Here is a 25,951-nt window from a genome sequence, read left to right on the forward strand (position 1 = left end):
ATACAAAACTGGGAGGGTTGGCTGACACCTGTCAGGCTGTGCAGCCATCCAATGTGACCTGGACAGGCTGGAGAGCTGGGTGCAGGCAAACCTCATGAAGTTTAGTAAGGACAAGTGCAAGGTCCTGCACCTGGGGAGAAATAACAGGCACCAGGACAGGTTAGAGGCTGCCCTGCTGGAAAGCAGCTGGAATGTATCAAGAAAGGTGTGTCCAGCAGGTCTAGGGAAGTTCTCCTACTTCTCTACTCTGCCTGGTGAGACCACACCTGGAACACTTTGTCCAGTTTTGGGCTCCCCAGTTCAACAAAGACAGAGAACTGCTGGAGAGAATCCAATGGAGAGCCACAAGGATGATTAGGGGACTTGAGCATCTCCTCTCTGAAGAGAGACTGAGATCCCTGGGACTATTTAGTCTTGAGAAGACTGAGAGGGGATGTGATTGATGGGTATAAGTATCTGAGGGGTGGGTGTCAAGTGGAGGGGGGCAGGCTCTTTTTGATGGTTCACAGTGATAAGACAAGAAACAATGGGTTCAAACTTGAACATAGAAGATTTCACCTCAACATGAGGAGAAACTTCTTCACAGTGAGGGTGACAGAGCACTGGAACAGGCTGCCCGGGGCAGGTGTGGAGTCTCCTTCTCTGGAGACTTTCAAAACCTACCTGGATGCATTCCTGTGCAGACTACCCTAAGTATTCCTGCTCTGGCAGGGGGGTTGGACCTGATAATCTCTCATGAGGCCCCTTCCAACCTCTAATATAGTGTGATACATAGAACTACTGGCAGTTAAAGTCAGCAGAGAGGCAGCAAATGGCAATTAAGACAGTGAAAAACCTGCTGCTTTCTATTGCTCTCCCACATCCCATTCCACCATTGCTAATTTGTATTAGATTACTGTGAGATTTAAGACAAATGGGAAACATGAAGTGCCTATTGCAAAGATGATCCTGTCTTCCTTACTCAGTAGGATGGCTGAACCCAGTTTTTCTTTACTGCAGTACCAGCTTAAACCTCATCCAAAGCTTTGTATCTATAGAAACCACAAACTCCACTGCTTTGAACAAAAGTCTCACTGTTATGGTGAATAACAGTTAATAGTTCCAACAGTTCCATAGAGGATGCCTTGGCATACTTCTTAGCTACATAAGACATACTGTTTCCAGAATCTGACAGAATACACATCTTGAGTCTCAAAGCCACTTTAGAGAGAAGGAAAAAAAAAAAGACACTACAGATGACGCAAAATGAAAACATGTGAAGCAGAGGCCCCTGAAGACACTATTTACTGTAATGCAAATGTTTCTTGGGACTAACTTTTGAGGAAGTCTGTTTTCCACAAGACATTTACATGTGAAGTCAGCAGGAAGTCTGACATGTATTTGGATTAAAAATTGTGTGTGAAGAACACAGTCAGGTTCAAGAGTTAGGTAGAGACAAGGACCAAGAAAAAGTTGGGGATAGTTTGTGTTTGCTTTTGTTTTTGTTTCTGTTTTTTGTTGTTGTTGTTAAAGCAAAATGGTACTGAAATTATGCCAAAGGAAACAAAGCTAGTTAAATTTTATTTTCCAAAACACCCACATAATTATGTTAAATATTCAGAAAAAGTCAGTGCTCAGTCTATTAGTAGATGCACAAGTTATTTAACCAAACAAATAATGGTGAAATATTAACAGAATTATTTACATGCATATTTACAAAAGGTATTCTTTAAAATAGCCAACCTTCATGAAATATTTCCTTTTTTTGTTTGGTTTTTTTCTTTTTTTTTCCCCCCCTTTCCAAAGGGCTCTACTTGTGTAACCACTAACAGGAAACAGTACAACCAGGTTTGGCAACAATGAAGTACCCTAGGAAAACTAACATGATTATATGAGGTCAGAAACAGAGCAGCTGGCTTCAGAATATTGATGAAACACGTGAATTTACTCCAAATACAAAATTAAATCAAACTATGTAGAATCAGAAGACTAAAGAAAGTTACAAGGGTTGGGAAAGTTAGACATGTTAGATACTTCAAAACAAACAAAAACATATTCAGCACTGCATATACTCAAGAGAAGCTGGTGTTAAACCAGAACTATGTTCATGTAGTCCTCAAGACTACAAGTTTAAAGGTATTGTTTTGCATGTAGAAGTTGAAACTTATCTGAACCAAAAATCCTGAAAGCACCTGACTTAAGAAATACTTGTCAACATACAACATGTTTATTCCAGAAAAAAGCTCTGGACATCCCCTATATGAGTTTTGGAAGAAAAAGGAAATAAAACAGAAAAAAATTAAACAAACCAAAACTTTCACAAACTCATGGATCATATTCTTCTTAGGAAAAAACCAAAACAACTGAACACAAAGCCAAAAACAAACCCAAAATTAAATACCAGGTATCTTGTATATATAACAAAAAGGATTAATAAATCTCAATATATATCAAAACAAGCAAACAAGCAATTAAATTTCAATCAAGTTATCCCCATTTCTCCCTTAAGGGAAGTTTTACTTGACAGTTCCCCACTAGATTTTAAATTATGGTAATTTTTAAATCCTTTTTATTGCAGCCAAAACATTGTTCATATACCTGTACATAAAATAAACTATGATATATATACACAACATTTTAAGTTACAGGGCATAAGTTTACAATTTTTGGCAGATTCTGTTGAACAAAATGGAAATTGTATAGCTTTAGTACTTGGAGAAAGTCAAGTTCCTTATTTTGGTACAAATGTTTTGTGTCCCCCTGTGTTCTAACCATATCTAAACTGGCTTAATAAACTGACATTAACATGTAACATATCATTGTTTCCTCTTATGTTCTGATTCTAGACAGAACTTTTCAAATGCTTCTTCAATTTCTGGATCCATCTCATCATCAATGTCATCAAAATACCTAAAAAAATTATGAAAAAACAAAATCACCAAAGATGTTAAGTTTATGCACAGATTTTCAGAAACATTTATGTAGATGTTAGGAATAAAGTGGAGCTTTATAAATAGCAGTTAGCTATGACGTTGTCTTAGAAAAGGTGAAGGGGGGGTGGAACAATCATTTGTACTAGTAAAGTGAACAAACTCAAAGCAGCAGTACGTACAAATAGCTACAGTATTTTTTCACTGTTTTAGATCATCTTGTGCTGTCCACAGTTAAGAGAGAAATAGTTCTTAAGATTACAGAAAATGTAAAAATGCAACTCAACCTTCCGAAATTTAATAATGCCTCTGTAGCAATCTATTTGCAGAAAACACAAATTAGCATCATATTAGTATAATTTTCACTTGGTCAACATCCCAGTTCAAATACTGCATTCACTATTTTTTTTCCCACACTAAATGTATTTATATAGAAAACCTGCATTCCTGGGTGTTGCTACATGACAGAAGGCAACCTTCTCCTCACCTCCTCATATCTGCATTATGTAACTTTCTGTTATATGGTAACCAGTCTTTTAGAAAAAAAAATCTGTTTTATTTAGGTCACAGAAAGGACTGGATCTTACTAATGGTGGCAAGAATTGCAGAGAGTGGATACTGAAGTCTTAATTTCAAAAAGCTGGGAAAGGAAGGGCATCACTTCAGCTTTCTTTTTCCCCACAGTTATTGGGAAGTGACTTGAATGTTCTTGGTTTTCTCTAGGTCCAACTGGAGGACTCATTATTACAAACTAGGATAACAGAGCTGTAGCTTCTTAACAGCCTTAAAAAAAGTCAACAGCTATTGACTCTCAAAAAAAAAAGTGATTTAATTTTAGGTGCTCAGTTCATTAACTCCTTAGTTCCAAACAAGGGAATCAGCACATCTCATCTGCACAGAGACCAAAAATAGTACATTTCACATAAAGCCACCATAAGTTCCACAGAAACATACAAGGAAAGTATTTTATCAGCATTGTGCACTGCAGCAGATTACATATTTATTTGTTCTTTCTCCTTTGTACGCATGTACACTTGAGAAAATACTCAGTACAGAACCGTTCCCTGATGGCAGTCATGCAAAATAGCTGACAGGATTAGCATACTTTTGCCTAAGCTTTTATTAAGCCTTCACCTTACATGAAAGTTGACTCACACAGTCTTTGGAGTGGCATTATTTAGTTTTGCTGGGTGGTTTTTCTTTGTTGGTTGGTTGTTTTCAGCTGTCTCTATTCTCCATTAAATTTGTTCTAAGCAGAGTGGTTCACATGTCCTTTTTTCCCCCCTCATACGAGCTTGTTGATTTCTCATGATCTCTAATTTATCTTCAAAAGTTCCTGCCACTCCCCTCAGCTAGGTGCAATCCAAAAGTTTTCTAATTTACTAACAAAAACACTGATCCAAGCAAGAACTCTTACTGCACAAATAACACTGAAAATGTTCTTAGGTATCAGATCATGATCTGGAAGCACTCCCCTTCAACCAGGTGAGTACAAAGCTCAGAGCAATTTTATTTTTGACCACATGTCTTTCATGTGTTTCCCATTCTTATAGTTTGGTGTCAGAAAGTCAGGCTACATTCCCATCCATTACCTCCCTCCTCACTTTTGCCCTTGGGTTGCTTTTCTTATTCTACAAGAACACTGAATTGCCATTTAACCGAGGGAATACTACATATCCTGAGAAGAGAAACTTTTAAATTTCTCCCTTTGAAAGACTCCATTTTGTAATCATCTCTAGCTGGGATGTGTGCATGCATCAGTCAGATGAATTCATGTTGCCTCACTACTAACACTTGAAGGTCTGGTGCTTCATTTTGCTTGCAAATTATTATTTAAATGCAGAAGGCAGTATGTTGGTATATGCACATAGATATTTGAAATTTAATTACCCTGTGTTGGACAAATAAAACATGTTTCAAATTTGTGTGATAACAAACCAACCTACACCTAAACTTTGTAGATTGTAGAGCTAAATAAGAATGGTATTCAGTTTAATTTTTGTCAACATTGAATTCCTAAGTCTGCAGTAAAAATAACTAGCATTAAAAAAAGTCCTATCACTCAAAAGAGAAAACATACGGATCTCCAGGTCCCGATAAATCAGTTCCATTTTCATCGTCATCTGGAAACAAATCCTCTCTTTCAAGCAGCTCTTGGTATTTTTCTTGGTAATCTACCAAAGTAAAAATGAGACCAAGTAATATACAAGACTAGACCTCTAAATTAAAATACATTGATACATCCTATTTAATGAAACCAATGGCATGAACCATATTAGAGAAAAGCTCCTGCTACAAACACTCTCTCAGGATATCAACCAACCTCTAAGAATATCTATTCTTCAGAGAACTATAGAGGTAGTCACAGATGTCTTTGCTTATTGGGCTCTGATTACAGAAAACAGAACAAGGAAGAAAAACCCTTTTGCTACTAGAACACAACAAAAACTTGATTATTTCTGGCTTTCTAGACATACCATGTGCCAAGGGCTGTGCACAAATTATTCTGAGCTAAATGAAAACCACACATTCTTGATTTCAAATATTTATCTTCCTTAAATGCGGAATACGGCATGTATTACACAAAGACATGAAGTCAGGCATAATTTTGTCTTTTAAACTGTATGGGCTTTAGATTTTTGAAAAATAATTACTTTATGTACTTTAACAGCACATACACTTAATGACAACTTTCTAAATGAGACTGAGAAGACAGCTTGTAACATACCTGGATCTGCTGCAGTGAAAGGAACGCCATCAGAAGTGTAAAATGTTGGTTCATTCTAAGAACAAAATTATACTAGAAGTTATATGCATTCTGGGAGACAGTTGTTTGCAGTTTTCAGCAATGTGATTGTCTATATATAAAATTTAATTAATATTAAATTAAAGATTTAAAGTGTCCATACAATCTTACCATGAAATAGTTTGGGTCATTTTCAGGGGTAGCTTCTGTGTGCGAAGAAGTTCCATGCACTCTACCCCAGTTACTTGCTCGCAGCTCTACTAGTTTCAGAAGCATGTGTTTCACATCTCTGAAACAAAGAGAAACACTACATAAATTAGAGTATTTTGTGCTAAGCCAGAATTTTGACTTCTATTATCTTGCAAATACTGGACAGTCAAATGCTCTTTTGCCCCAGCAAAGCTGTGAAGTGGACAAAATTTGGCCCAGTCTGCAGATAATTTTGGTACTTTTCCTTGCAAGTCTAGATGCTCTGTTTGGCACTTAAGAAATACCATTTTAAGCGACAAGAAAGCAGAGAAGATATCTGAAGGGTGGGTGTCAAGAGTATGTGGACAGACCCTTCTCAGTGGTGCCCAGTGACAGGGCAAGGGGCAATGAACACAAATAGAACACAGGAAGTTTACTTAAACATAAGGGAAAAAATTTACTGTGAGGGTGACAGAGCGCTGAACATGCTGCCCACAGAGGCTGTGGAGTGTCCTTCTCTGGAGACTTTCAAAACCTGCCTGGATGCATTCCTATGCAATCTGATCTAGGGGAGCTTGCTTTAGCAGAGACATTAGAGCAGATCCCCAGAGCTCCTATTCTACCTCTACCACGCTGTCATTCTGTGCCTCTGTGGTAAAGGAGCCCAAATGCAACAGAAATTGCTACAGTTTTTCCTCAATATACCAAATCTGCAGCACAAGTTGAAGAACAAACACTTTTCTGATAAAAGTACTAAGGAAAACAGGAGGATGATCTTCAAATTATATTTTAATCACCTATTTTATGCTCCTGCCATTTTAATGACACTGAAATTTTGCAGTCAGTGAGAAATAATCTCTTCAATAGATTAGATAATATCAGCACCCATTTAATCTCTGAAGTAAGAGAAATTGCTTTCTTTTAAGCAAGTTCATGGAGAAGAGTCCCATTAAGGAAAAAATGAGTAAGTAAATGACATCTTCAGTTGTTTTCTCTATTAAATTAGGTTTGTGCTTCTGTGTCTTTGAAGCCTCTGCTTGTGCTATCAATTTTCTCTGGTTCCTGAGGCAAAACTTTCTTCATCATCCCTGAGAGCAGCTCATTTACAACCCACAGATGCTATGAACTACCTTTTGGCCTCCCGCCATATGGCAGGAGATCAAGCAGTGTCTGAACCATCTATAGGTTTCTAGGTCATTCGCAAGAAGCTGAAGATAAAATACAGCAGAATCAGATAAACTTCCTGCACACAATATTGCATGATTGCAAAATAACAAATAGAATGCATCAGCTAACCACTCATTTTTTTCCAAACTGCTGTAAGACCCTGCCGAAAAGGTATGCTTTTCAGAAAAAAAAAAAAACAAACAACACACCACCACAAAGCATATTCCATTTTGCCTTTACCTCTATAGTGATTTGTATATATCTAAAGCAGTGAAGGTTGAGGGCAGCCTTGGCTATAGCAATCATGAGATGACAGAGTTCAGGATCTTGTGTGATAGGAACAGAACATCAAGCAGGATCGCAACCTTGGACTTCAGCAGGGCCAACTTTTTGGCCTTTTCAGGCAATTGCTAAAGGAAATCTCATGGGACAGGGTATTAGAAGGTAAGGGAACCCATGACAGTTGGTTAATATTCAAGGACCACTTCATCCAAGCTCAAGATCAGAGCATTCCACAAATAGGAAATTGAGAAAGGGAGCCAGGAGACTCACATGGCTAAGTAGGGAACTGATGAGCAAACTCAAATGGAAGAAGAGAGTCTACAGATAATAGAAGGAGAAGCTGGCCGCTTGGGAAGAGTGTAAGACTGTTGTCAGAGGATGTAGGCAGGCAACTAGGAAAGCCAAGGCCTCCTTGGAATTCAACCTCACAAGGGAGGTCAAGGACAACAGAAAGAGCTTCTTTACAAATACACTGCAGGAAAAACTAACACTAGAGACAATGTAGGCCCATGCTGAATTAGGTAGGTGCCCTGGTGACAGAGGATACAAAGAAGGCAGAGTTAGTGAATGCCATCTTTGTCTCAATCTACACTGCTGGAGACTCTCCTCATGAGCCTGAGATCCCTGAGGCCCCAGAGGAAGACAGAGAAATTTTCCTTGGTTAATGAGGACTGGGTTAGGGAACAGTTGAGTAATGTGTGCATTCGTAAATCCATGGGTCCTGATGGGATGCACCTACGGGTGCTGAGGGAGCTGGCAGAGGTCATTGCCAGACCGCTCTCCACCATCTTTGTTAAGTGAAGGCAGACAGGAGAGGTACCTGGGGACTGGAGGAAGGCAAACATCACTCCAATATTCAAAAAGGGAAAGAAGGAGGAGCTGGGTAACTATAGACCAGTCACCCTCACCTCCATCCCTGGAAAGGTAATGGAGCAACTTATCCTGGGCGCTGTCCTTATATCAAGGACATAAAGGGCATATTAAGGACAAGAGGGTCACTAGGAGCAGTCAGCATGGTTTCACCAAGGTGAAGTCATGTTTGACCAACCTGATAGCTTTTATGAGGACATAGGCAGGTGGATAGATGATGGTAGAGCTTTGGACGTGCTTTATCTTGATTTCAGTAAAGCATTACACTGTCTCCCACAGCATCCTTGCAGCTAAATTGAGGAAGTATGATCTGGATGATTAGGTAGTGAGGTTGATAGAGAACTGGCTGAAGGAAAGAAGTCAGAAGTTGTGGTCAATGGGATGGAGTCTAGTTGGAGGCCTGTAGTTAGTGGAGTCCCTCAGGAGTCAGTATTGGGACCAGTACTATTCAATACTATTCATCAACAACCTGGATGAGGGTAGAGAGTGCACTGTCAGCAAGTTTGCTGATGACACCAAACTGGGTGGAGTGGCTGACATACCAGAGGGTTGTGCTGCCATTCAGTGAGACTTGGATAGACTGGAGAGCTGGGCAGGGAGAAATTAAATGAAGTTCACCAAGGGCATGTATAGAGTCTTGCATCTGGGAAACAGCAACCCCATGTACCAGTATAGGCTGGGGACTGACCTGCTGGAGAGCAGTGAAAGCAGAAAGGACCTGAGGGTCCCAGTGGATGAAAGGGTGACCATGAGCCAGCAATGTGGTCTTGTGTCCAAGAAGGCCAATCCCATTCTGGGGTGTATTAGAAAGGGTGTATGGTTAGTAGGTGAAGAGCAGTTCTCCTCCCCCTCTACTCTGTCCTGGTGAGGCTGCATCTGGAATATTGTGTGCAGTTCTGGGCCCCTCAGTTCAAGGACAGGGAACTGCTTGAAAGAGTCCAGTGCAGAGCCATGAAAATGATTAAGGGAGTGGAACATAGACTGAGGGAGCTGGGGCTTTTTAGCTTGGAGAGGAGGAGACTAAGGGGTGACCTCATCAAGTTTTATAAATGCATGAAGGGTGAGTGTCAAGAGGATGGAGCCAGGCTCTTTCAGGGATGCCCAATGACAGGACAAGGGGCAATGGGTGGAAGCTGAGGCATAGGAAGTTTCATGTAAACATGAGGAAACACTTTTTCACTGTGAAGATGGCAGAACACTGGAACAGGCTGCCCAGGGGGGTTGTGGAGTCTCCCTCTCTGGATGTGTTCCTGTGTGATCTACTCTAGGTGACCTGACCCTGGCAGGGGCATTGGACTAGATGATCTTTCAAGGTCCCTTCCAACCCCTAACATTCTCTGATTCTGTAATACTGTTGAAGTCAGATTTATAAGTCTAAACTATGAGATATTGCCACTATTGTCTCTTTATACATATATTTGCTCTTTGTGTCTAAAACAGTTATGGAAAAGTTCAAGACCTAAAAGGTTAAAAATAAAAGGTTTTTAGAGAGGAACATGCATCTGTGAAGACATGACATACTAAAATGAAAAAGAAAAAACCCACAAAAATAAACCCCATCAACTCATTCACCTCACCAATCTGGGAAGTGACCAGAAAGTCATCTTACTGTATCTTAACATTTTTTATTTAGTAAATATTTTGGAATTATTATTCTTGAAGATTAAGGTGTCCTGTTTAATGTAAAATCAAAGCATGGCACGAATTTATCTCACCTGCTACAGTTTGCATCCAACACAACATTTTCAATTCTCTGAATCATTTCATCCATATCGTTCTTTCCCTTTTCTTTCCAGGCATCTTCTAAAACTGAGCCTGTCAACTAAAGATAAGGATTTTAAGCAAAGTTCAGAGCTGTAATAAACTGTCAACAGAAGAGATTCTATAATAATTCACAAGATTTAGATGCCCTGTGTGACTGAGGGATGAAGCTCCCAGCTACATCCATCTTTTTGCCAAAAGATTCACAAGCCTTGTAAATAATTGATTTCGGACTACACACAGTATGGTAACTCTGTGTCCAATGTTTATGTTCACAGCCACTACTCTTGTAGTTTTGAATTTGAAACAAGTCTCAAGGACACCACGGGTACTACTTAAGTACATGCAACCTTAATTCTGCATATGATACCACCAGATTACCTGAGAATAGTGGTTTAATACACTTTAGAAACACTTCAGTCAACCTAGTACTAGACATGCCAGAGAATTTAATCTAGTCATACATAAAAGGAGCCAAGAAGTATCTGATGAAGCCAGGCTGAATTTTAATACAAAAATCTGAGTCTGCAGCTGCTGCTGGGAGAGCTTTAGCAGCAGACAGTCTAGAACTGCTGTGAATAAAAGCACTTTAAGAGCAGGTACTACACTGGACAGCAATTGCACAGTAGAAGCTAAACCAAAAAAAAAAATAGTTTGCTACTGAGATCAAAGTTAATAGCAATTCCTCATCTACTCAGTATAAACATTAAGTGACCCAAAATGGTTGGAATGGCACCTCATGATTCCAAGGCATAAAAGGCAAAGATAAAAGCAAGATGTTAGGCAACACCTTCCTGGTATTCCCAGTTTTCTGTTGCTGTCCTACCTTGATCCTACATAATTAGGTAATAGCATTGAGAAAGTTTAATTAAAAATAAACTTACTGCAAAGTAAACAGGTGAAAAACCTGTATCTATCCCTATATTAAATGAAAGACAAAAGGAGACATTTATTGCTTCATTAACAATACCAAGATTTTATGAAGTAACCCAATCTAGCTATAAATACACTCCTACATTTGCAGATATACTATAGGACATCACAAAACACTTGTATTAATGAAAATAAAATACTTTCTAGAACACCTTTTAGCTTGAGCAACCTGTCAAATAATTTAGATCATTGACTTGTGTTTTGGAACGGATATTGTGAAGCCAAATATTTCAAAAACATCCACAGAAATAGAGAGAGCTTACCTCACTGCTTACAAAGGTAGGAAGGTTAAAAATATTTTATTTTAGAACTACTGTCTCACCTTCAGCAGTTTCACTGCACATATCAAATTACTGTCCACAGGATTAGAAAAGAGTGCATTTAGTAACTCCCGAAGGCCTTCTTGAAGGATTTCTGCTCTCATTACCTGTCCCTTTGTTCCTTTAATCTGCAATTAGAAATGCACATAGTCACATCTTGTCTCTTGAATGCTGTATGGTCTGGTTTGTGATCAACATAGTTGAGCTCTTTATTTGGAAGAGCATGCCACATACTGTAACTATTTTACATAACATCCTTAGAATTCTGACAGAAAAATACTTGTCTACCCTTTTGTTTCTTGGCTAAGAAAAGCTGCCTGGCAAGTGGTCCAAGCAATCCTCAATTCCCAGAACCTCATACTATTTCCAATACTACGTTATGTATTCTCCACAGCTGTGGTGGCTTACTTTATATAAGGCACTCTAGGTAGTACAAAACTACAGATGTTTTTTAATGGTATACTTCACGGAACTAGACAACTTCCCCTCTTACTTCTAGCAAGTGGAAAGGAGATTTCAAAGCCCACTTATGAACAGAAGACTCAGAATGATTTTCTTTCCTCATGCCAGCAGAATATTTTTATCAAACCGTTGGAATAATCCAATCAAAAGTACATTTTAAAGTATACTACAGAGTAATTTTACCGAACTCAAAGAAGTTTTAAGTGTACGTTCATTTTTTTGTACATATATTTATCTTGGTAAGAACTCATGCTTCATGCGTAAGTCAAGGACTTGATACTCAGAAGTATCTTTAAAGGCCTGCATTTTTTATTGCTCATTTTGAGGATTTCCACATCTTCCTCAAGGCTTTGATAATAGCTCCTAGTAATGGCTGAATATTGAATTACATGATCCCAATTTGCTTCTCCTCAGTTCTAATATTTAAGTTAGTTAAGTGTAGTCATTTGGAAGTTTTGCCAGTCATAAGTGAATATTAAAAGCTTCATTTCAAAGGTGGCTTACAATTGGTTCCTTTTATGAATCATTACACTTCTTTGTGCTTTTAGTTGTGTTTAAAATCTTTATACACGCCTTTTCTAAAGATCTTATACTTTATTCCTTTGACAGATACTGCAACAAAACTGTTCTTTTGCTTAATTTCCCCCTGTCTTCAGAAAAACACCTTAAATTACATTCTGTTTCAGAGTTTACCTAAACACAACAAAAAATTAATGAAGAACCACTTCATGTGCAACTTTCTTCTTACCTCTAGGTTAAGGTAAAGTTCAGCTAAGAACAACACAAAGGCATGAAATTGTTTTTGAGTAGTCCCATCTCCTTTGGTAGCTTCATCTCTGTTTTCATACTCCGTTCGACATCTGTAAACGTTAAAATGATAAGCACTAATAATTCTGATGATTGCATTGAGTGCTTATGGGTAAGAGTTAAAGAGAAGGTCATCAAGGCAGATACCACAGGGGGAGTCTGTTGTAAACTGCCAAACCAGGACAAAGAAGGAGACAAAACAAGCAGCTGGTAGAACTTTCACAAATCACTACCACTTGATTTTGTGGGAGGCTTCTGCTTACAAGATGCCTGCTGGAGACACAGTACAGCAGAGATTAAGTAGTCTAGGAGGTTCCTGGAGCATGTGGAAGATAAACTTCTGACAGACCTGATGAGTAAGTCAGCTAGGGAGGACTCTCTGCTATGCCTCTTGTTCACAAACAGGACTTTTAGACAACATGAAAGAAGGTGATCACTTGGGCACAGCAACTGTAAAACACCAGTTTTCAATTTCAGAGAAGTAAGGAGAGGGGTCAGCAGAACTACTACCTTGAACTTCAGAAGGACAGACTTGGACCTTTTTAGAAGACAAAGTCCCTTGAGAGGCAGACCCAAAGGGCAAATAAGCCCAAGAAGGCTGGACATTCTTCAACAAAGAAATCTTAAAAATGCAGTAGCAAGTTGTCTAGATGTGCTGAAAGAGGAGCTGGAGCAAAGAAAACAGCATGACTAAACAGAGAGCTCTGGCTGGAACTCAGAAGAAAACAGAAAACTGCCTATAGAAGAAGGGACAAGCCACTCAGAGAGACTACAAAGATTTTGTAAGGCTATACAGGGAAAAAAATGAGAAGGACCAAAGCCAGCTAGAACTCCGTCTGGCTACTGGCATAAGAGACAAGAAGAAATGCTTCAATAAACACATTAACAGCAAAAGGAGGGCTAATCTCCATCTTCTCTTGGATATAGGGGGAAGCATAGGGCACAAGAATAAGGAGAAGGCTGAGGTACTTAATACCTTCTTTACCTCAGCTTTTAATAGCAAGACCAGTTGTTCTCCAGGCACCTAGGCCCCTGAACTGAAAGACAGGGACAGAGGGCAGAACAAAACTCCCATAATCCAAGAGGAAACAATCAGGGACCTACTGCACCATTTAGATGTACTAATAGAAATGTTGTGGCCAGATGGGATCTACCTCAGGCTACTGAGGAAGCTTGAAGAAGTGCTTACCAAGCCACATTCCATCATTTAACAGCAGTCCTGCCTAACCAGAGAGGTCACAGTTGACCATGAGTTAACAAATGTGATGCCCATCTGCTGAAGGAGAAGCCAGGGAACTACAGACCTATCAGTCTGAACAGTACAAGGGAAGGTTATGGAGCAGATGATCTTCACTGCCAATGGAAGGGATATACAGAACAACCAGGTGATCAGGCACGATCAAGATAGGCTTATGAAAGGCAGGTCCTGCTTGACTAAGCTGGTCATACTCTATGACAAGGTGACCCACTTAGTGGATGTGAAAAAGGCTGTGGATGTTGTCTGTCTGGCCTTCAGTAAAGCTTCTGACAATGTTTCCCACAGAAACTGGCAGTTCATGGCTTGACAGGTGCACTCTTTTGCTCGGTAAAACACTGTCTAGGTGGCAGGGTCCAAAGAATGGTGTTCCCCAGTGTTCAGTTTTGGGACTGATAAGGAGATCAAGGGCACCCTCAGTAGGTCTGCAGCCAACACCAAGTTAGGCAGGCGTGTCAATCTGCTTGGAGGTAGAGAGGCTGTACAAAGGGATCCGGACACACTAGATCAATGGGCCTGCTGCCAATTGCATGAGATTCAGTAAGACCACGTGCCAGGTCCAGCATGTGGCTCACAACAACCCCATGCAATGTTACAGCATTGGAACAGAGTAACTGGAAAGCTGCCTGGAATAGAGGGACCCTGAGGTGTTGATCAACAGTCATCTGCATGAGCCAGCAGCATGCCCAGGTGGCCAACACCACCAAGAGCATCCTGACTTGTATCAGAAATGGTGAATGTGACGGAGCACTGGAACAGGCTGCCCAGAGAGGTTTTGGAGTCTCCTTCTCTGGACACATTCAGGACCCACCTGGATGCATTCCTGTGTGGATTACTCTAGGTGATCCTGCTTTGGCAGCAGGCTTGGACCCAATGATCTCTGGAGATCCCTTCCAACTCAAATATACTGTGATACCGTGACTAGGGAATTGAGTAGTTGCAGATGCCCCATCCCTTGAAATGTTCAAGACCAGGCTGGATGGATCTTTAAGAAACCTTATTCAGTAGATGTCCCTGCCCATGGCAGTGGTGTTGGAATTACATGACCCTTACAGTCCTTTCCAACCCAACCCGTTCCATGATTCTATAATTTAAACAGAAATACAACTAAGAGGATTAAGATAACATGTCAAGCAGGTTTTTTTTTCTAGCATTCAACAATTGTATCAAGCATACTTAGAAATATTTGAGATAAAAAGCCAGAAAACTTCTAATGAATTCTCAAAGAGTTATTTAATAGATTAAGAAACACCAGAGAAAGTGAAAAAACTAAGGAACTGAAATACAACATTTAAGGTAGAAGCTCTGGCTACGACACACAAGAGGAGATCTCTGTAGTCACATTGTAAGGTTGTTCAAACATCCTGTCTCCCCCATTTCATCCGGAGGAGCAATAAAAACATAAGCATCTTTGAATTCATATCTTCAGGGTGTTAAAATGAATGTTATCTATCACACTGGCTTCAAACACCAAGAACCAGATAATCCAACATTAACAGGGATTTTCTTTATGAGTAAGTAACAAACCATTAAAAACCTCAGAAAATAAAAGTAGTATTTTAAAGGTATAAAATCTCATCTGCTTTGGCACAAGGGAAATAAAAAAGAAGCACTTTCATCTTCTCAATAACGCATGATTCCTCATAAAAGACCATCAGAATGCATTGCTGTTGATGTTTATCATGCTTTTCTCCCCTAAATACACTTGGACTAAGTGAAACTTAAAAGAAGCAACAACTTTGAAGCTCTTAAAGAAAAAAACCCTAATGATTAAAGAATTCTGAAGTATTAAAGTGTACTACTCCTTCAAATGTTATATAGTAAGATTTAAAAGGAAATTCAGCCATTTTTAGAATGTTGCATTTTTGCCAACTACGAATTATAATCATTGAACTGTAACATCCCAGAACTTTGCAGTAACTGCAAATTGAAGAAACTTATCCTTCTGGATTTTATGCTGATCAGCACAGCAACTCCAACCAAAAAAATAAAAAACCAAAACGAAGTAAGTCCTAGCAAGAGAAAAAAGGACAAGGACAGTACATATATGTGCATCTAGTTTAAAACTGACTAACTTTCAAATCTACCCTGTATTTGGAATCAGTCTTGACATACTCAGAAGAGCTCTGAATGGCATCTCATTTTATTTAAAAATATTAAAATATTTGGAAATATATTTGATACTCAGTACATATCAGTGCTTCAATAATCCTCAGTCTAACCTTCTGTTTTAAATACATACATCTTTGCACATGATGTTAAGAGATAGATAAAAAATAGGAAGACGTGCAATCTGAGAACATAACCTGCTTAAAATGACATGCTGATACTGACCTTTGAAGTAACAACTGTCGGAAGTTCCCACTTTGTGGACTAATGGTGAGATGCTGAGACAGATAGTTACACAATCGTGCTCCCATGTAGGAAAAATGTGGGACAGATGTGGCCTTTGGAAATAGAAGTGGACAAATAATTATTCATATGACTCATGATGAGGCTATCAGCAAATACCTTTAAAAGCTTTTCTGAGAACTATTTAACAGCAGTTGATTAGGTAACTAAAGAGCAAAAGATTAATAATTACTACTTGTCATGCTAAGTCTATCTAATCAATGCTTTGATATATGCCTTTCAGCACCTAGAAGTTTGTTACACTGATTTTTGTGGCTTTGAGAAAATTGCCACCATTATGCCATGTGTCCTCAACTATTTCTCTGTTGTGACCCACAACCAAATTGTGTCTGAAAATCACTTAAACTATTCATACAAAAAATCCACTGACACTGGAACACTTTTTCAAGGGCATGCATTCCTTCAAGGAGCAATGAGTACAATCTCTTTCCCAATTAAAAAGAAAACTAACCAAACAAAAAAGCAATAGAAAATGCCCCCAAACCCACTGAAAAAACAAACATCCCCTTCCGAATTCTTCAAAACTCATCCATATTTTATAAGCATTATCTTTTCTAATAAATTAATTTGTTTGTGGTTGCATTACATATTAAAACAATTACATTTTAGACATTATGACCTACCATAGCGCACACACACAAAAAACCACCAAAAAAATCTAGAACCCACCCATCCACCCAAACCCACACACACATAAAAAAAACCACAAAGCAAAAAAAAAACCCCCACAAATCCACCACCTTACTTCATCTTAATATCAATCATTACAGTGCATTACAGAGCACTATCATCTTTCCTGAATTACTGCTGCTTGTAATCCCAGTTTATGACTGATTCAAAAAAAGGACCATATAAGCATGAAGGCTAATCTACCAATATGTTTCTTGAGCAATTTTAGTTGCTGTAACAGGAACGATCCAAAGTAGTAACTATACTACGGTCAAAATTCTTAAGATATGAAGTCAGTGATCAACTTTTCCAAAAAGAGCAGCACTGGCACTTTACTGTGCAGAGACATAAATGGATTAGGATTAACAGGGGAAGTACGCAATTAACATAGGCTAAAATACCTTACAACGCAGATGAAGGGAAGACTGTACAGGACCTGGGTTTCCCTCATTTTAGCCTTTTTCCTTCACAAATCTAACATCTGTCAATCTGCTCAGTTGGGTTACATTAACATCACCAATGCAGATCCTTATAATTACACTTCAGCTGTTTTGCTTTGTGATAAAACAGGAAACAAACACTTAAGCCTCATCTCAAGAAAGAAGAATAATAAGCATAGTTGGCTTACACTTGAACACTGTTGTGTCCTATATGCAACAAAACTAAAAATCAAATGCTTTTGGATACTAGCACAAGTTTCTTGCACGAAGTTTTATTTTTCACATACTTTAACTGGCAACACTCAGTGCTTCTCAGCTGAGGAAGTCACAGCCAACCTCAGCACTGGACTTGTTTTAAAGCAGGGGGAGAGGGGAAGAGGCAACATTAAAGACTTACATCAACTGAGAGCCAATGTATTTAACACATACGAAGTTAAAAATGGGATAAAAATCCACAACCTTTACATAAAGTTAAATGCAATATGCTGATTTTTTAAACTGTTCTCCATGTATTCAAATAAATGACGGGAACATGATTCTGCCAAATAGTCTAACTAAATTGTTCTGAATCAAATGTGCATCAATTCTGTATGGTAAGAAACTTGAGACTCTGCAGTTCTGTACAATGACCAACCAGTCATGCAACTTCTACATACCACAGAAGAAAATATTCTGCAAACATCTGCATTTAAAAGGTGAAAAAGACTTTTCATTCAAGGCAGAATTTGAAAGCAAGCAACCCAGGAAAGTAAGACACCCAATGTAATAAATACCACAAGTATGACTTCATTCTCTGCAGCAAGCCCAAAAGACAGTAACAGCAGCTCATTTGCTAAGCAACACATATTAATCTGTTCTTTCCAATGGCTCCCCCAATTAGTACAGAGTTCAGCTCAAGGTCTCTGTCCTCATTTCCGTGGCCATCAATGGGACTGGACCTAGTTATCTTAGATGAATTTTCCCTTCCTCCAGTTACGCTGTTCTGAAATAGGTATATTCCAAATGAAGAAGAAATCCTGCTAACAAAGGAGCACTTCCCAAAGGGTACTGTGTACAGCAGGTATAAGTTCACCAAGGAATTAAGATTTTACAGGGTAACACAAAAGTGTACAAATATGATATTGCTTAAGAGTTTGTTCAATCTCTACTATACAAATACAGCAATACAAATATAACTCACTTTAAGTGCTGCAATTTCAACTCCTAGTATCTGACCCAAATACACAACATAGTGGTGAAACTTATGAACCATCCATGAACCTCACCATTGAGCTACCATTTCAATTTATTAAGTAAAATTATTCCTTGCATTTCAGTCTAAAAAGAAAAATTCCGTCTATTAAGATACTACCTACATACAGTTACATAACAAATAACATGGGCATGAGTATCTTGGACACTAGGTAATAGAGGTTTAAGATCCATATTTTAAGATGGAATATACATGCTACCTGCTGATAGATGAGTTCAACAATTTCTTGCAAAGCTTCATCTGCAGTGATCCAGCCATTCAGTGTTTCAGCAAACTGCTCTATTTCAGTGTCAAAACAACCTGGTTGCTCGGTGAGGTGATTTAGAAAGTCTTGTACATATTCCGCCAAAGTCAGATAGCCATCATATCTATCTTCAAAGGAAAAATCCTACAGCAGTGCAAGAATAAAACAATTATTTAAAAGAAGTCTACAGTAATGTTGCTACACTTACTACCTCCAGAATTAACCATATAGTCTTAGTCTCATGTCTCCACACTTGAGAGTGATCTTCATTACACAATTCAACATTTTTACAGAGCATAAACTTCAATGTATTAGAAAGCCCTAGCAGTCCTGTCATCTTACAAATTAGGTAATGTTTTTATAGAGATTAGGGTCTTCCAGCAAAACATGAAAAAGATAGATTAAAAGAAATCAAACATTTTGCCAAATTGTGTACTAGTAAGTATGCCTGTTTGGAATAAAAATACCAAACTGAGGCTCAACACCTATTTCTGATGTGCACACAAACTGTGCTGCAGGTACATGAACTGTAGAAGGTAAAATAATTTGGGACTTAAGAGCATGTAACACTCCAAAACATGCAAAAGGGGGAAAAATTAGAGAAGTACAATACAGTGTACTGGTCCCATGTATAAAGTATAGCAAGGAGAACTCATCTTTTACAGGCATTTGCATTTCTTGGCAATGGATGAAACACAAGGCATAAAATGAAACTATTCAAATGGTATTGCATTAATTTGCAGCTACTGAGGTTAAAACCCAGACAGTAAACACACCTGCGCCCTAAAGAATTCACGATCTAGCACAGTACCACTTCATTGATGTTTATGCTCCAGATGATGGAATGCAAGGCTGCCAATTTTTTCCACAGACATGACCGTATGTGAAAGTATCTAAGGTCAATCCCGTCCTAGATATTTATAATGCTAGTATATGAGGGGTAATAACAAAGGAAGCAGCATATTTTGTAATGTCCCTAGTAATAGAATCACAGAATTGTCAGGGTTGCAAGGGACCTCAAGGATCATCTAGTTCCAAACCCCTGCCATGGACAGAGACACCTCAGACTAGATCAGGTTGCTCAGAGCCACATCCAACCTGGACTTAAAAACCTCCAGGGATGAGGCTTCTACCACCTCCTTGGGCAGCCTGTTCCAATGTCTCACCACCCTCATGGTAAAGAACTTCCTAACATCCAATCTGAATCTACCCATGTCTATTTTTGCTCCATTCCCCCTAGTCCTGTCACTACCCGATATGTTAAAAAGTCCCTCAACAGCTTTCTTGTAGACCCCCTTCAGATACTGGAAGGTCACAATAAGATCTCCTCATAGCCTTCTCTCCAGACTCAATAGCCACAACTCTCTCAGTCTGTCTCCATAGGAGAGGTGCTCCAGCCCTCTGATCATCCTCGTGGCCCTTCTCTGGACATATTCCAGCTCCAGCACTGGATGCAGTACTCCAGGTGGTGCCTCACTTTGTCACACTACACAAAAGACTGTGAAAAGTGTTACCTAGATTTCAGAAGTGCAAGCAGTAGAAATTCTGCATAATAAAATTAAGCTATTTTATTCCAGAGAGTAACAATACTGTGTAACTACTGCAACTTCACAGAGCTGAACTAGCGTTTCTTTGAACCTGCATCCAGTTGCAGAGAATGCAACAGCCATAAGCTAGGAATAGAAGCTGTTCTTTCTGACAGCCATCAGGTTGTTACGAGATCCTCATTCAGCAAAGAGAAGGGTATTTTTCTCTCATACTCACCTGATAAGAATGTATTAGGGTCTCTTCCAAAACAATTTGGTATTCTACTACCCCTGTACTCATACTCTTTTTCCCCATTCATAATTAACAGGCTAAACACAGAGGTTAACCTCTGCACCACGTTCACCTACCCGTGCTAAATATTCAACTTCAAAGGCAGTCTAGCTTTTAGACACTATGCTAGGGAACATAACAAATGGGAGAGAAATATGAATAATTCAAACATTACGATAAAATTTTATATTACTACATTAGTAATACCTGAGACTTCAAAAAATTTTAGACATAAGCCACTTTTCTTATTTGCAGATAGCACCATGTATTGTATCAGCTACAGGAAAATAAAATCTCGATTATTTCTAAACAGCAGTTGTCTAACAGGAGGCTGTAGGTTTACAAATTAATGAAAAAAATTATGATTTAAAGCCATGAAAGTAAAATAGGAATTTTTCATTAATTTCAGACATATCTGAGTCAAGCCAACACTGTCTAATTCTCTGTTGTGTTAGGATAGCTGCAGGATGGAATCCTATACTAATCACAATAAAAGACTCACCAATTTAAAGATTATAGATTTGCCTCTCCTATTCACAATCAATTTGTTAATTTAAATATTTAACAATGAAAAGCTCAAATAGGCAATAAAACACCTCCAAATTATAAAAAGAAAAAACAAAGTCTTCAGAAAAGATCCCTGAGACACATCTGCTCTTGGGCTCTGTTTCTGTACACGTTCCAGTTACCACTTTCTTACACTAAGTATTCACAAAATTTTCACTTAGGAACTTAGTTACTAACAATTTATTGTTTATTCAATTTCTCTTCAGACTTCTAAGGAACAGCTTTTCCCCCTCATCAGATTATATACACTGAAGGTAATTTTCAATAAAGCTACTGCAAATTTAAGTACAAAGACTATCCCTGCTGTATGAAGTTAGAGTGGCACTGCCATGCTTAGCTAAAGATATAAAACCAACCAAAGGCTGCTTAGCCTCCTGTGGGAAAATAAGAAAAAAACATTCCAAGAGGTGAAGGAAGGTGAAGGATTCCCCCTAAATTAATGCAATTCTCACCCCTAAAACAATGAAGCAAAAACATCATTATGCCCTTCTGATGAAATGACACCCATGTGAAAGCCTGACATTTCCTTCTGGCAATCTGAACCTAAATGTAGTCACTAGTTCTACCGCAGACATTCACAACTTCCCATGGGATGGATAGCTGTATGCAAACACAATTCGATGGAGGTCTTTCTTCCCCAAATTCTGTTAAAGTTTTTCAGAAAGTGCTAATACGCCTTGTATGCTGTAGCCCTGACACTGTTTTCATGGATAACTGATAATTTCACTATCAGTTAGTCGGAAATAAACTAAGCTAGTAACCAAAGATTATCTGAACGCATGTAGTAACTACCATAATCATAGAGTGGCTTGAGTTGAAAGAGACCTTAAATACCATCTAGTTCCACCCCTCCTGCCATGGGCAGGGACACCTCCCACTAGGATCAGGTTGCTCAAAGCTTCCATGAGCCTCCTCTTAAAACCTCTCTGGGGCTGAGGCATCCATAACTTCTCTGGGAAACCTGTCCCACAAGAAATCACCACTTTATTTCCAAACCAACAAATGCTTAGTAACAAAAATCACACTGTATTTTGTAAGAGAAATGCAAGATTTCAGATCTAAAAACTATAGGGAGTATTATAAATAAGAATTAAAAAGTACCGGTATTAAGTCACAAATCCTGGAGCTTCTAAAAATCTTAGTTTTGGTTCAAGCTTTAAAAATCATGGTCAAAGATGTTCAGTAGTGAAGCGTGTTAAAATTCTAACTTTTATTAAAAGTAAGCTCAGTTTATGAAATTTAGTCACCGAATTAAAAAAAAAACAAACCTAAAGCTCATGATAGTGCAGGACTAAAGATTGAAACACTGCTATTCTATGCCTAGTATATTCTGATTAGATTAAGGTTCCTGCAGCATACTTCCAAATAAACGTTCCAGGTTTTGCTAGCATTTTAAAGAAGTATTTTATTAATAGATGAGTCACGTTCATAGCATAGTCCTACAACATAGCAATGAGGAACTCCCACATGATTGTGTGCTTTTGTAAAACAGCTGAAAAGAAACACTGCTGGCCTCAAAATTGTGTAATTATAAATTAAGATGTAGTTTGCCATTCCAAATGCCATTTCACTGAAACCTTGTATTTATATAGAACACAGGTAACATGTATGGGGCATGTTGGTGTTCTGCTAACAGCTGTATACTGATTGTGGGCTTGTATTATCCAGGACAGCAATTCAATTCAGTAAGCTGGCAAAGCTGATAGTATTATAGCAGCATTAATTTTACTAGTGAGGAAAAGACTTTGAAACACCAAACCATTATAGCAGTTGAATCAAATGTTTTAGTGTGAGTTATTAAAAATCTATTTGTTTCAGTACAACTGCTTTTTATCACTTGACTGTATTTGTAAAGACAGTAGTTCCCACCTGTTTATGTGTAGTGCCAGAATTTGTCTGTTTGTATAACAAAAGGAGATTCCAAGAATTCACACAGATTTGCCCTGGAGTAGAATTACTTAAGTAATAACACGGAAGACAAGGGAGTACAAAGTAAGAAGTATCAACTTTCATTATATGATGCATCTACTGTACTGATCTGAGATCATTCTTTGGCTGAAAATACACTTGCCATTAGGTATGCACGTAAGTAACTGCTAGGAATGAGCTTAACCGTCCTTTTTTGCTCTTTGGTGATACAGTATCACTGGATGAACTAAAAAGACACAGAATGGTATGTTGCATTAGGCAATTGTGGCAAATCATATCCATGGCACAGTAAATTTAGGAAAGGTAAGCTTTTCTGAGCAGAAGCTTTAAGTTCAAGCCTTCTCCAACACTTGCTTCAAAAACTTGTGAAACATACATAAAAGTGCAGCTAAACCTTCACTTAAAATGTAGTGTGGATGTAACTAAACTAGAAAAGCAGCAGATGCCAAAAAAGACAGCTTTTCACTGATGCTGGGTATAATCAATGCTTTGTGTAATCAACAAGGAATGTAGCAAGATTTAGCAAAAAATCCCATATTAAAGGCTCTCACATATGCCATAGTATTAATCCATTATCACTTAACATTCTGATTGTGACTGTAGAGGTTACAAAATTCTGCAAATGCAGCATTCAGGTTACCTCATAAACAAGATCTTCACAGAACATTGTTAATTTGAATGTAAGTTAGCATATACTAAGAAAAGGAAATGAACACTCACTGCAAAATTCTGATTGAAGTTTTGGTTGTATCCTGATGGATAGAACTCGGGTGCTTTAGCAGATAACTTTGACATTACCACAGGTGCCACAGGCAATTGAGGTTCAGACATATCTAGCTCAAAAGCAGGAACTGAAACTTGTGATTGAGATGGAATTCTTGTCTGTTGCTGATATTCTGAAAAAAAAAAAATAACAGCTTTTCTTAGAAATAACTAAAAGACTATGTATTCACATAGAATACATTTTTTTTTTTACTTTACATACTCTTACTATAATTCTACTTCACATTTACTTCAAATATGTTGTTTCTCTTTTTTTATTTGTTTGGGATTTGTTAAATATGGATCAAGTTTTCATTTCAGCAAACTCTAGATGTCTTCCTACATGACTGAAATAAAATGCAATATTCATGTGAAGGTGAGCAAACAAAGGAAAAAATAGGCAGTGAAAAGAAGAAAAAAGAGCTCTCCCCTATGAAAATACGCTTTCTAAAAGAGCTATCCTGAGAAACTGGTAAATCTGCTTACGGTATGCTTACTTGTCTTGTTTGTTTTCTTTAAATTTCATATATAAATGCAAGACTTTGAAGGTCAAAATAGGGAAGACATGAACGATTTTTAACAACACTAATTGCCCACATACTTCTCAAAGACTCTTACCTATTGTTATTCTTCTATACCATTTGCTAAAAAAGTCCAATGAAACAGTGTTTTAAAACTTGCATTTTCCAGATTTTTCTAAACGTATTTCTGTAGATTAGCTCCTAAACTTACTGGAAACAGAACCTGATACCTACCTGAAAAAGCTAGCCAACGAAAAATATTTTGTGTTACTGCTGAGTTGGGTTAAATTTGTGTGACAAACCTTTAGACTAGAGTTCTTCAAGAAGGGGAAGCCTGAGACCATCCGTGGTCAAGACACACACACACGAGGAGGGAGAGAAGCAGAACGGACAGAACGGTGTTGTGAGCAGATGCAATATAACATCAAACCTTATCTCGGCACAGGCCCATAACCCAGAAACGCGACTACTCTCCCGAGGAAAGGTGCAGGTTCCCCTACACAGCTCATCTCCGTGTAGTGCAGAGAGGAGTCAGCCTGGTGCTCAGGGCACTGGCACTCTGGCCGCGGTGGCACCTCGATCCCGAGATGCAGGGGAGGGAAAGCGGACGAGTCCCCGTGGCCGGGCTGGAGGGAGATGGAAGTGAAACCCCACGGTTCCAGGCTCGATGGGGCGACGAAGGCAGACGGGGGAGTGGGGGGGGGGAGGGAGGGAAAGCCGGTGGGGGAGGGGAAGGGGAGTCGGAGCAACAAGCGGAGCAGGAGCAGCGCGCTGCGAGCAAATGAGCGGAGCACCAACAGGCTTATGGGGGCTGGTCCCCGACATGAGCGACGCTAGAGGCCTCCACAGGGTCGGGGAAGGGGCCGCTGCGCAACGGCCCGTACCTACGATTCTGCTGCCCAGCAGTGCCGTCTTTGGAGGCCGCAATGGTTCCTGCTGCAGGAAGAGGCCGCCCGCTTGGTGCTGGTACTCTTCAGCCGTGCCTGAGCTGAGGGAACCACCGCCCCAGAGGTGGAGCCTGCCGCCGTTCCCAGACGCGCCCGCGCCGCCGAGGGGAGCAGCGCCGTGGTCGAAGAACCGGGCCCAGCCCCTACCTCGGCCGGCACCTGGAGTTCGGTCGAAACTCTCCGACATTCCTCAGGCCAGGGCAGCTCAAGCGCTCAGGGGAAGGAGCCCGCAACAAGCGTTGGGTTGGGTTAGGCTGGGGCACTAATGTGGGCTGGGAGGCGGAGGGGCGGGCGCAGCGCAGCGGCTCTGCCCCGCCCACCCGCGGCCCCAGCCCTTCACTTTCAGTTTCACCCCCACCGCCCCCGCCTCGATGGTCGCGGCCCGGCGCTGCTTGGCCACGCCCGTCACCATAGCAATCCGAGAGCGGGGCCGCGGCCGGCGGTAGGGAGGGGGAGCACCTCAGCCTGCTGGGCAAGACCCGAGGGGCAACGAGAGCGGCCACAGCCAAAACAGCCATCTCGGCTGCGTCGGCGTAAAGGTTCCTGCCCGCATGGCAGGCCGCGTTGCCAGGCCCATGTATTCAGAACCGATGAGTCAGCATTCCCCCCGCCCCACCTTCGGGATCGACTTCCAGCAACCGACCCGCGTGGGGCTGATCTGTGTCAGCAGCCGGTTCGGGGCCCGCGGG

At 39.7% G+C, this 25,951-nt stretch overlaps 1 protein-coding gene across 1 annotated transcript; it reads right to left on the minus strand.

The window, feature by feature from the left end:
• Positions 1–1,665: 1,665 nt before the first annotated feature.
• PAIP1 (poly(A) binding protein interacting protein 1) lies at positions 1,666–25,449 on the minus strand. Its single transcript, XM_054397479.1, has 11 exons — positions 25,200–25,449; positions 23,753–23,928; positions 18,674–18,862; positions 16,036–16,148; positions 12,388–12,499; positions 11,180–11,305; positions 9,879–9,985; positions 5,827–5,944; positions 5,638–5,692; positions 4,990–5,083; positions 1,666–2,889 (listed from the first exon to the last, which is right to left on the minus strand). Exons 1-11 carry the CDS (start codon positions 25,447–25,449, stop codon positions 2,796–2,798), a joined length of 1,434 nt encoding a protein of 477 aa, XP_054253454.1. The 3' UTR covers positions 1,666–2,795.
• Between the last annotated feature and the right edge of the window lie 502 nt (positions 25,450–25,951).

The sequence above is a fragment of the Indicator indicator genome, chromosome Z (genome assembly GCF_027791375.1).
Source record: "Indicator indicator isolate 239-I01 chromosome Z, UM_Iind_1.1, whole genome shotgun sequence".
NCBI classification, from domain to species: Eukaryota; Metazoa; Chordata; class Aves; order Piciformes; family Indicatoridae; genus Indicator; species Indicator indicator.